General features: G+C 45.0%; 1 protein-coding gene across 5 annotated transcripts in view; it reads left to right on the forward strand.

Moving 5' to 3' along the window:
- Nucleotides 1–5,961, forward strand: part of SGSM1 (small G protein signaling modulator 1) — a 99,191-nt gene extending 93,230 nt beyond the window's left edge. For all 5 annotated transcript variants that reach the window (XM_077160671.1, XM_077160673.1, XM_077160674.1 and 2 more), the window contains one exon: nt 3,551–5,961. In XM_077160671.1, the coding sequence (XP_077016786.1) occupies nt 3,551–3,639 (89 nt within the window). In that variant the 3' untranslated portion in view covers nt 3,640–5,961. The remainder of the gene's footprint in view (nt 1–3,550) is intronic.
- Nucleotides 5,962–9,926: the final 3,965 nt, after the last annotated feature.

Raw genomic sequence — 9,926 nt, forward strand, 5'->3', positions numbered from 1 at the left:
ACTTCGGAGCTGTGTGACCTTGGTCAAGTGACTTCACATCTCTGGGCCTCATTTTTCTCAGGGACAAAATGACGCTAACCTCCCTCACAGGAAGGTCATGACGTCAAAATGAGACAACATGGATAAATCCCCCTAAATAGGGGCCCAATAATAATTGCTACTGTTATCACTATTTAAAGTTTTTTTAAAAAGTGGATTTTGGTAAAAAGTAATAATAGAAAAAAAGAGAGGAAAAAGCAGTCCTTGAAACATTATTAATTTTTTTAAAATAAGCTTTTATTTGGGAATACTTTTAGATTTGTAGAGAAGTTGCAAAAGAACTTCCCAAATCCTATTCACCCACCTTCCTCTAATGTTGGCATCTCATGTGGCCCTGGCACATTTGTCAAAACTAAGGAATCAACACTGGTACATGATGATTAACAAAGTGAGAGACTTGATTCAGATATCACCTGTTTTTTTCACTAATGTCCTTTTTCTGTTCCAGGAACTAATCCAGGAAACCACATTGCATTTAGTGGGATCTTTTTTTAAAAAACATCCTTCCAATCTTTTCCACACTCATGCAAATTTTTATGCTGTTACCATCACAGTGTCATTGTATCCTCTTTTTTTTCCCCTCGATATTTCAGAAACTATCTCGTGTATGACTGTTTTTTTAAATTTATTTATTAATTTAAAAAATTAACAAATGAAATAAAAATTAACATAGGGCGGGCCACGGTGGCTCAGCGGCAAGAACGCTTGCTTGCCATGCCAGAGGACCTGGGTTCGATTCCCGGTGCCTGCCCATGTAAAAAAAATAATAATAATTAACATAGATAATCAGTAATTCACAATCATCACTTAGTTGCATATTTATCATTTCTTAGAACATTTGCATCCATTCAGAAAAAGAAATAAAAAGACAATAGAAAAAGAAATAAAACAAAAACAGAAAAAAAAGATTATACCTACCATACCCCTTACCCCTCGCTTTCACTGATCACTAGCATTTCAAATTGAATTCATTTTAACATTTGTTCCCCCTATTATTTATTTTTATTTCATATATTCTACTTGTCTGTTGACAAGGTAGATAAAAGGAGCATCAAACACAAGGTTTTCACAATCACACAGTCACATTGTGAAAGCTATATCATTATACAATCATCATCAAGAAACATGGCTACTGGAACACAGCTCTACATTTTCAGGCAGTTCCCTCCAGCCTCTCCATTACATCTTGAATAGCAAGGTGATATCTACTTAATGCGTAAGAATAACCTCCAGGATAACCTCTCGACTCTGTTTGGAGTCTCTCAGACATTGACACTTTGTCTCATTTCACTCTTCTCCCTTTTGGTCCAGAAGGTTTTCTCAATCCCTTGATGCTGAGTCTCAGCGCATTCTAGGATTTCTGTCCCACATTGCCAGGAAGGTTCACACCCCTGGGAGTCATGTCCCACGTAGACAGGGGGAGGGTGGTGAGATTGCTTGTTGTGTTGGCTAGAGAGAGAGGCCACATATGAACAACAAAAGAGGCTCTCTTGGGGGTGACTCTTAGACCTAAATTTTATGTAGACTTGACCTATCCTTTGTGGGTTTAAGTTTCATATGAACAAACCCCAAGACTGGGGGCTCAGCCTACAGCTTTGGTTGTCTACACTGCTTGTGAGAATATCAAGAATTCAACTTGGGGAAGTTGAATTTCTCCCTGTTCTCACCATTCCCTGAAGGGGACTTTGCAAATACTTTTCCACTCACTGATCGAATCATTCTGGGATTCATCGGGGCATCACTCTGGGCAAACCAACAAAATCTCATGTCCTACCTGAGATTCCAAGTACTTATGGTGTTCAATCAAACTATCTACATAAGTTATATTAGGAAATGCACTAGTCAAAATATAAATTTTGTACCAAATAAACATTTTTTCTTTAGTCTCACACATAAGGTGACATTTTAAAATATTAATTACCATCTATTTTCAGCACCCTGCAGTAATGACATTCCTTTGTTCTTCCTCATGCAAAAACATTTTTAAAATTTGTACATTTAGTCTCTATTGTTATACACTCTAGGCATTCCTAGATTATACCATCTCAATCTTTAACATCTATCTTTCTTTATGATTTCATTTATGTCCCCAGCCCTCCCCACTCTATCACTCTCACATGCAGCTTCATTCAGTGTTTTAACAAAATTGTATTACAGTTAGGTAGTATTGTGCTGTCCATTTCTGAGTTTTTGTGTTCAGCACAAGGTATGACCGTTTTTTAAAGCTGTAGAATTTAGCTTAAGTGACTGTCCCAAATTTATGAACAATTCTTTATGGTGGTAACTAGGTTGATTGCAGTTTGGGGAGTTATTGAGAGTCCAGAGCAGTGCAGAGGGTCCCAAACTTTCTCAATTCACAGCATCCCTAGCATCCTTAATTTTTTCATGAAACCCCAGGTTTACCCACTGGTCAGGTGAAGCCACTTAATAAGTACTTATGCCCTAACAACTTAATAACCACTTGAAAAAAAAAACAGTACACAGAAATCTAAAGAAAATGATGTTTTTATTTCATTTCTAATACCTACAATTGGTGACTAATAGGATGTGTTCATCTGTTGGTCTCTGCAGACACCACTCTCATTTCCTTTTCCACAGTGGTTTTTACGTGGTGCTTGCTTTGAATCTCAGCAACTGCTGAAACCCTAGCTTTGCAGAGATAGAATGCTGTTGATAGGAATTTAGTGCAATTTAGGTTGAAAGTGTGAACTCACTCAGCTAGCAGTTTACCTGGCGTTTAACAGAAGTGGAGTATCACTGTGTCTCCCCCCAAAAGTGTAATTTACCCCACAGAGCTCCTGTGGCCTTACCTATAGCACTCCGAGGTAGCTCAGCACACAATGGGGGAACCATGGTCTCAGTGCCTTTTTCTTCCACTGAATGTTTTTTTTTTTTAATGGCAAATGTCTATGTTTAGGATCATTCAGTTTGAAACATCTGATCATTTTCTGTGGTTTTTGATGTAAATTATCATTTTTGCCTTCTTCCCTTCTATTCCCTCCCTCCTGCTTTCTTTCCCTCTGCTCCTTCCCACCTTTCATATCTTTAAGCATCAACTGTATTCCAAGGATTGTTTCCTAAAAAGGCTGCCAACCTAGGGTGGTATGGTGGTGGCTCAGTGGCAGAGTTCTTGCCTCCCATGCTAGACCCCCGGGTTTGATTCCCGGTGCCTGCCCATGCAAAAAAAAAAAAAAAAAAAGGCTGCCAATCTATCTCTTATTAGGAGAGGGATGGGAAGAATTAGCATTTTTAAGCACACGCATGCAGGTGCCAGCATCACCTCATTTGATGGCCACAGTAACCACGTAAGTCGGTAGTGTTAGGAACCCCATTTGGCAGGTGAGGAAGCCGAGGTCTGGAGGTGCAGGCTACGCCAAAGCCACCAGCCACCATGCCCGCGTCCCTCTGCTTCTGGAGCCTCTCCATGTTGGAGCTACCCCAGGCGGAGCTGGAGAGTGCCTGAGGCCAGACGCACGGGTTGGCTCAGGGGGTGCCTGCCTTCTTCTTTCAGAAATGGCCGAGCGTCACAACACCAAGCAAGTGCTGAAGCTGGCCCGCGACCTCGTGTACAAGGTGCAGACGCTGATCGAGAACAAGTGAAGGCGCCTCGTCGGGCAGAATCGGCTGAGCTGCCACCTACCCACCCTCTGCCTGCTTAGCTCCCGGGAGCCAGGGCCAGTGTCTCATGGGCTGGGACTTCTGGGCACAGGGAATCTACCCCGACTTGGGCCACTGGGCAGGTGGGGGCAAGGGGTTGCCCCTTCAGTTCAGCCTTACGTTTTCTTGTTTGACCAAAGATCGCCCGGGTCTGGGATTCCTCCCTGGCCGGAGGTGGGGATTGTCGGTGGACAGAAGAAACATCTCCCTTCATGGTCTGCAGAGTGTTCTCCTCCTCTCCTCTCTCCCACCCCTCCATACTATCTTGATGAGCCTTAGGGAGGGTAATTTTGGAAAGTGGGTGTAGGAGAGGTCTGGGGAGCCATTTCTATCCTTTGAATGGGGCCTTTGGAGATGTCCCGGAACACGGCTGGAAGGCGACTTGGGACAGGGTTTCCAGCCTCGGCACTACTGATATGGGGGGCTGGATGGATCTTTGTGGTGGGGGCTGCCCTGAACATGGCAGAAGGTGGTACAGCATCGTGGGTCTCCACCCCCTAGATGCCAGTAGCAGCCTCCTACCCCCCACCTTGCTCCTACCAAAAATATCTCCAGACATTGCCAAACATCCGCTGGGGGACAAAATCACCCTTGTTGAGAAGGATTGGCTTCTTGGAGGGGCTCCAAATGTCTGTCCCTCCCCGCTTTCACTTTCTTTATACCTATGTCCTGAGGCCTTCTCCCCATTTCGAAGAAGTACACAGGGGCATGCTTCACACGTTTCTCTGGGGGATCTGGGATTCCTTGGTTGTATTCCCTAGTTTTTTCCTCCTCTCCCTGATACCAGGAGATACTTCTTTTCAAGAAAGGCTTCTCCGATAGAATTCGAGAAGTTTCCATAGGTGTCAAAAAGTTTGCTTAGGTGTGAGATCATCCCAGGTAACTCTGGATTCTGCCTGGAACCCCCAGGCAGGGCGGGGTACACACACACACACACACACACACACACACACACACACGCACACACACGCACACATGCTCCTTGGAGGGAAAACTTTGTCTCTCATGCCATGCACTGGGTCTTATACCCCAGAGGCTTACATGGTGTCTGTTGGTGAAAGGCTTGTAGTCAGGCAGGCAGGTTGTTTTTTAAGTGCCCTTGCTCACTCAGGACAAAGAAGGAAAAAGAAGACAGAGGGGGGCCAGAGTACAGTATGGTGTGTGTTTTCCTTCAAAAATCTCTGCTGATGAATGGCTGGGGCCAGGGCCATGGCCAGGTCTGGGAACTCCCTCCCTCCCCCCTCCCCCCCACCCCACCGAACCCCCACGTCTTCATTCCAAAGGATACCAATCTACAAACAGACCCTCAATTGGCTAGTTCCCCTAGCTTCCCTGTCCCTCCACCCGAGCCACCTTTGAAAACGTACCCAGAATCTGGGAAACAGCTCGAGGTCAGGGGAATACTCTTCCCAAGAATCCTGCCACCTCTAGGGCAGTCAGAGAACGACACGGGATTTAGGCGCAGAGAGGAGATGGAGGCAGCACCTCGGAGGTTTTGCAGAAGGGGTCTCATAGTCCTTTGGCTCTGAGCAAACCAGAATGGGGAAAGATTCCTGCTCTGAGAGCTTCAAAAGGTCCCCTTCCTCGGCCACAGCGCCTTCATCCGGATTGGGACCCCTGGCCTCTGCCCAAGCAGGGCCCGTTGGGCAGGATGGAAGAGACCTGGGCTACCTTTGCTTCACGAAGGGCCCTTTAGGGGAGACTTGAAGCTTCGTAGCCTTTGCTCACCCAGTGTCCACCCTGCCAAAGCAGAAAGGCGAGAGAGCAGCGTTCTGGCTATTTGGGGTGCATTCCTTCACCCTAGTCTCCCAGCTCCCCAGGAGCAGGAAAGAAGACTGTGCAAGAGGCCCTTCCAGATAAAAGTTTATTTTGCCATCCAGCTGTCCACCACAGAAGAGGCTGTGTTTTAGCAAGACCCAGGTCCTCGACTTCCGATATTTATTTATTTTTGACACACTCGTCAAAAAGTACAGCACAAGAAATCTTCTCGGCCTTTGTTCTCGGTGTTCCAGAGTGCATCTGCAGTTGTGATGTGGAATAACGAGTATTTATTCGGTTTCCTGTGTTTCTTCAGGTATCCGCACCCTGTGTGTGTCTTTGTATATTTTTGGTATTTTAATGCGTGGGAGTATTCTGTCTATGGAGTGCCCTCTTTTTTCAGTGTTGCCAAACGTATCTTGTAAATGTTTATGAAAAATTGTGTCTATATATAGAGAAAAAATATATATAAACAGAGAACTATGTGAAGCTGAGTTCTTTTTTGTTTGTTTGGAGATTTTTTTTTCTTCTCTTTGAAAACAAAAGATGCTCACATCTAATGTCTCCCCCTGGCCCCGGTGACTCCTACTCACATGGAGTCAAATTCTCATGACAACTGTCTGGCTTTTCCCCAGAAAGATCAAGACTGGTGAATCACTTCTCACTCCCCTACATTGGTTAGCTATTGCCACAGATAATGCTGCATAACAAACCACCCCCCAAATTTAGTGGCTTAAACCAGCCATTCATTTAGCTGTGATCCTATGAGTCGGCAGTTTGGGCTGGGTTCAGCTGGGAGATTCTTCTGGTCTCAGCCCGACTTCCTCACGTATCTGTAGACGCCAATCTGCTTCCAGTGTTGGCTCACTGTTGGCTAGGGCAGTGGAGGCAGCTGGGTCAAGTCTGTCCCATTCTCTAGCAGGCTAGCTCAGGCTTACCTACATGGCCCTGTGGGCAGTTCCCAAGGGAGCTAGCAGACGTGTGCAATGCTTCTTGAGGCATAGGTGTGAAAGTGGTATGAAGTCATTTCTGCCTTATTCTGTGAGTCAAAGCAAGTCACCTGGTGAGCCTAGATTTGAGGGATGGGGAAACAGACTCCACCTCTTGATAGGCGACTTGAAAGTGACATTGAAAAAGGGCATGAATACTGGCAAGAAAGTAATTGAGGCCGTTTTTGCAGTCTATCACCACCACGCCCAAGGTCCACGGCATAAGAGGAGTGGCAGATGGTTGGCCGTTTGAAATGGGAACATTCCTCTAAATTAACCCCTCTCTGCAGCCTCGTTGCTGAGCTAGCTCATCTCTCAGCCCTGAAGTTCCCATAGACGGCCAGCTCATCTCTCCCACATCCACGGTTCCTACTCAACGGCTGCCATTGAGAACATGGTCCTCAGGCAGTGGGCACCTCCAGCAGCCTCTAAACATAGGCCAAGAGAAACTACTGCTTTTCAGCTACAGAAGCAAAGCTTGGTTTAATCCAGTGAGCATCCATCAAAACTTCAGATTGATATAGAAATGTTTGAGTTCCAAATAAGCCAGCAATGCAGAAGAGTTTGCAGGTGGTGGTGGCTGCCTGCATATACCCACTCACCACTTTCTTGGAAGATTCCCAGAAGAGGCCAAAAATGCTACACACAGCAGGGAGGTAGGGATCTGTCCTTTTGCCCAAACAGGAGCTCTCTTAGTCGGATGGTCTGTTTCTGCCTGTGGGAAGATTCTGAGAACAAAGATCAATCTAGACATTCTGACTGCCCTTGGGGAGGCACCAATCTCAAGTCCTTGACTTCAGCCTTAGCTCGGTATACGTGGATCTCCTTCTGGAGGGCTCCATTATGCCATTATGGTTTACTGCTATCTGGCACCGTGGGACACCGTGGGACCTGAGGAAAAACAGGGGACCTGTTCTAGATGCACAAATGCTTGCGTATGTGCACTCTTGATATCCGGTAACTGATGACATCTTTTATGAAAAAAAAGCATAAGAAATGACTCTGACTTTTCTAAAGGCTTTCCTAAACACATGTATTTGTACTTTGCAAAATGGAGAAAGATGAGACTTGAAGCACTAGGCACATTTTCATGACTCAAGTGGGGGTGAGAAATGGAAACATACATGTAGTTTTCATTGAGGCTTCCTCTTCCTACCGTCTTCTTACGCTTCCTCCTTTTCTTTACCTCTTTCTCTCCTCCTCCTGTCTTTGCTTGTAGCAAAGAGCATTTAGACATGGACTGGGCCCACATTTCCTACCTGAATTATGCTGTTCTTATTCAGACTAAAGTGTGAAGGTCTTCTGGATGCTCCTGCTTCCCTCTTCTAAACCATACCCCATTTCCTTTTTATCAGGAGTTTTCCCCTTGGCTTGTGGGAGAGGCCATGGGGCAACTGAGAAACACTTCTCATGCAAAGGGTTTGGGGAGTTCTATCTTCCCATTTTGGAATGGCTGGCAGCCATTTTGCACCATCTTATTTCATCTTCTTTCATTCTCTTCTCTCCTTCTCTCCCAAGCCTGAGGTTCCAGGAGCTGAGAAAGAAGGGTGGTGAGGTTTGGTCAGGGATATTAGGTGGGAGCAGTTCAGATTAATTTTTTTTTCATTAGATCCATCAACCAATGTGTTTTCTCCCCAAGTTTTATGACAGCATCTTGCAAACTCTACGATTTGGACCATTTTGGCACACCACCTGTACTATCATTTCTTTAATAGTTTTCTTTAAATCAATACTTTTTAAACTTTAAGCTTCGTGCTTATCATTTGTAAGATAATTGTAAAAATAAATATGAACATTTTAGAAAAAAACACTATTTCCTGCCCAAATGGCCCTTCTCTTTGTGTAAAAGAGATGTAGCAAGAGTTTAGAGGGTTAAAGGCATACTAGCACCAACTGAGCCTTTCTTCTTGGTAGGCTTAAAAGAAACTGAAAGGGTGATGACTTCTCCACTACCCCAACTAAAATCATGTCATATGCTTCTCTCCATATGTTTGGGGAGCACTGATTTAGGATCCCAGGTCTGCCACTTACTGGCAATGTGGTCTTGGGCAAATAGCTTTACATCTCTGAGCCTCAGTTTTCACTTCTGTGAAATGGGGATAATAATGCCTCCATTTGTTTTAGACTCACTTCTGGGTCCCCCTCTTTGTCTGGGACCCCTCTAGTGTCACTGGAGATGATTTCCTAGTTGGGAACCCAGATTCTCTGAGTTCCATCATCCGCCTCCCTCTGATGCTTTGCCGGTGCTTTGCTGATGTCTTGTTCAGACTCTGTGTTAGTTAGATTCAGTTGTCAACTTGGCCAGGTGAGCATACCTAGTCTTGTTGCTGCAGACATAAGCCAATGGTATGTGAACCTCATCTGTTGCTAATTACATCTGCAGTCAGTTAGAAGGCGTGTCTGTTGCAATGAGTGACGTTTGATTTAATTGGCTGGTGCTTAAATGAGAGAGCGCCAAGTAGCACAGCCTAAGCAACTCGGAATTCCTCATCTCAGCACTAGCAGCTCAGCCCAGGCTTTTGGAGATGCAGAAAAAAGTCACCCCAGGGAAAGTTGTTGGAACCCAGGGGCCTGGAGAGAAGACCAGCAGAGACCATCTTGTGCCTTCCACGTAAGAAAGAACCTCAGTGGAAAGTTAGCTGCCTTTCCTCTGAAGAACCAACAAAATAAATCCCCTTTTATTAAAAGCCAATCCATCTCTGGTGTGTTGCATTCCAGCAGCTAGCAAACTAGAAACAGACTCTCTGGTGAGTCTTTGGAAACTTAGAGAACATGGTTTTAGACAGTGTCAACCTGGGGAAGAACCTGAGAACTTGAAAGGGGGTAAATTTTAAGCCCTCCTGGGCTGAGTGACTGAGGAAAACTGGAGTTAAGGGTAGTGGGGCCATAAGTTCTTGGCAGAAGCAACATCCAGGCTGACTCTGCAGTTTGCAACTGATTCTACTGAGTCAAGAACAGGCTCCCAGGGTGTGCCACGGTGGCTCAGCAGGCAAGAATGCTCACCTGCCATGCTAGAGGACCCGGGTTCAATTCCTGGTCCCTGCCCATGTAAAAAAACAAAAACAAACAAACAAAAAAACAAGCTCCCAGGTCTCTGCCATTCTGGGTTTTAAGCCAGTAGGCACATTGTGAGAGATTGGACCCAGGCCAGGTAGGGATTTCAACAGAGCACAATTTGATCCTTTTTGAAGGTACTTTTCATCACTACATTTAATTCTTACATTGTTCTGTGAGGTAGAGCTTATTATAATAGTATCTAACATTTATTGTGTACTTACTATGTGCCAGGCACTGTTGAGTGCTTTAGTTACATAGAGTATAAAGTTAATTCTCATGACAATGTTACGTAGGTATTATTCCAACCCCATTTTACAGAAGAGAAAACTGAGGCCCAGAAAGGTGAAGTGGCTTGCCCGAGGTCGCACAGCATGGAAACAACCAAGGTGGAATATGAACCTGGGTACGTGGTGATCTCAGACAAAT

The sequence above is a fragment of the Tamandua tetradactyla genome, chromosome 5, assembly GCF_023851605.1.
Source record: "Tamandua tetradactyla isolate mTamTet1 chromosome 5, mTamTet1.pri, whole genome shotgun sequence".
Classification (NCBI taxonomy): Eukaryota; Metazoa; Chordata; class Mammalia; order Pilosa; family Myrmecophagidae; genus Tamandua; species Tamandua tetradactyla.